At 46.9% G+C, this 2066-nt stretch overlaps 1 protein-coding gene across 1 annotated transcript; it reads right to left on the reverse strand.

Moving 5' to 3' along the window:
• Positions 1-1374: 1374 nt before the first annotated feature.
• LOC110568848 (cytochrome c oxidase subunit NDUFA4-like) lies at positions 1375-1763 on the reverse strand. Its single transcript, XM_064360417.1, has one exon. The coding sequence runs from the start codon at positions 1761-1763 to the stop codon at positions 1515-1517; it is 249 nt and encodes an 82-aa protein (XP_064216487.1). The 3' UTR covers positions 1375-1514.
• Positions 1764-2066: the final 303 nt, after the last annotated feature.

Raw genomic sequence — 2066 nt, forward strand, 5'->3', positions numbered from 1 at the left:
TTGGCAGCTTAGGGGGTAGTTGTTAATGGAGGGTGTGGTGAAGTTTTGTGAGGAACTGGGATGCCAAATAGGCCAGTCCTCAAGCCCCAGTGGTGTCAGCAGTAAACTGAGTGTGACTGTCCTTGAGCTCCAGAGTGGCACATGCTGACACCGGTGTTACTGAGTCCAGACACCCCAATTATTCAGCCTCCAGATGGCTTGTTTGTGTGCTGGGAATTGAAGCAGTGGGTTGGGCAGTTGAGCAGGTTCTTGATCCCTTAGGCAGCTGGTGTGATATGGTCAAAGGCAGTAGCAGTGGTGGGACAACCTTCAGGGACCCAAGCAGTCTGTGCTGACATAGGCAGTGGCTGTCATGGGTTGGACAAACTGGTCCCCAGTTCCTCAGGTGAAGCAATTAGGTGGTCAGCTGTGGTGGTAGTGGCTACTTGCATGGGCTTGATCTCAGATCCCAGGAGAATTGCTCAGATGCCACCCATGGTAGACTGGGCTGGGTGATCCCCAGGTCCACGGACAATATGTTCTGGCCAAAGGATGGGAAGTAGAGTCAGGCCAGGGAGACCTGTTCTCAGACTCCCCAGTGGTACATGAAGGCGCTACCTGTGATAAGCATGGTTAGTTAATGGCAGAATGCTCAGGTCAGTGTGGCAGTGGCTGTGCTGTGGCCCTGCTAGTGGGAGGTACAGAGTTGTTTTCTTTAGAAGCAGCCATAGGCAGGAAGCTGGAGACATGAGCTTTGCTCATGCTTTCGCTCATGCTGCAGCATCCCACAGTGGAAGTGGTGATTACAGGTAGTGGAATTTTTCCTCAGGGCATGTGTAAATGAACAGCTGCCTCTGATGGGCAGCAAGATTACTGCCAAAGACTGCCACCTCAGCCCTTGCAAGGGCCACAAAACCCAGTCTGGTGGGAGCTGGGGTCTCAAGATAAGACTGTTCTTCAGTTGCTTAAGACTTGGGGTTTGTGAGACCTAGCATGAGCTCCCTCTCTGCAGAAATGTCTTCATGCTGTCTCCAGGCAGCTCCCTATGTTAGACTCAGCACCTGCAAGGGTTGGGGCTCTCCCATGGCAAGGATTATAGGAGTCAACAATGAGAATGTGTGCCCCTTACTCTTTCCCTACATTAGGGATCCTCTCAAGACTCACAGCTGATCCTGATTTTACAGGCTGCCTCACTTTCTTTTCTTACTCTCAGTGTTCTCCATCACTTCTCTGTTGAATCCCAATGTTCTCTCCTAGATTAGCTATTTGAAGTGTGATTATCTACTCACTATTTTGGTTTTTGGCCATGGAAGAGGTGAGTAGTAGATGCATCTAGGTACCATCTTGAAACCCTCTCATTCTGCTTCTGTGCATTTTTTTTTTCAAGTTTCAGTTATTTATTAACCAGTGTAATCACCAATAGATTACATTAACATGATTTCATGCATTTAGAGAAGAAACATTTCCTGGTTCAGTGGAAAATTGTGCGGATGGCTTCTGGAAGATCTTCATTTTAAAGCAGCTTTACATTTCATTTAGTAATCTGGACGTTCTTTCTTCAGTTTGCTGTAATCCACATTCACTGAGTAGAACTTGTATTGATCATTGAGACCCAGTTTGTTCCAGGGCTCTGCATTACTCTTTTTGTCCCAACAAACATCTGGATTGAACAATGCCAGACGCAAGAGATACAGGGCTGCTCCACCGCCTCCAGCTCCAGTAAACACAAAGAGGAGGATCAAGCTCGGATGCTTCTTGGCCTGACCTAAGATGTGGCAGAGCATGTTTGTGGCAGAGACCTTCGATTAGAAAGAAGAAAATCAGCCCAGCCACCAGGCCCCGGGCTAAGTAATATCTCGCTTCTGTGCATTTTAAGCACAGAGTATAACTTGCTCTAAAATTGTTTTCAGCCCTTTGTTGTTTGTCCAACAGAATTGTTCCCTGTCTTGTAAAGATTAAGAGTGTGTTGAAAAAAGAAGCCCAGGATGTTAACTAGGAGTTGCAAGTATCAGCCCCTCAATCAAGTGTACAAGTCAATATTTCTCATTTGTAGAATTCTTGCATAAAAACCTTCTGGAAAGCTGAAG

The sequence above is a fragment of the Aotus nancymaae genome, unplaced genomic scaffold (genome assembly GCF_030222135.1).
Source record: "Aotus nancymaae isolate 86718 unplaced genomic scaffold, 86718_ANA_hifiasm-v0.15.2.pri h1tg000001l, whole genome shotgun sequence".
NCBI classification, from domain to species: domain Eukaryota; kingdom Metazoa; phylum Chordata; class Mammalia; order Primates; family Aotidae; genus Aotus; species Aotus nancymaae.

What these genes read in the sequence shown, in the direction of transcription:
- LOC110568848 (XM_064360417.1), bottom strand. Translation starts at nt 1,763, where the DNA reads ATGCTCTGCCACATCTTAGGTCAGGCCAAGAAGCATCCGAGCTTGATC.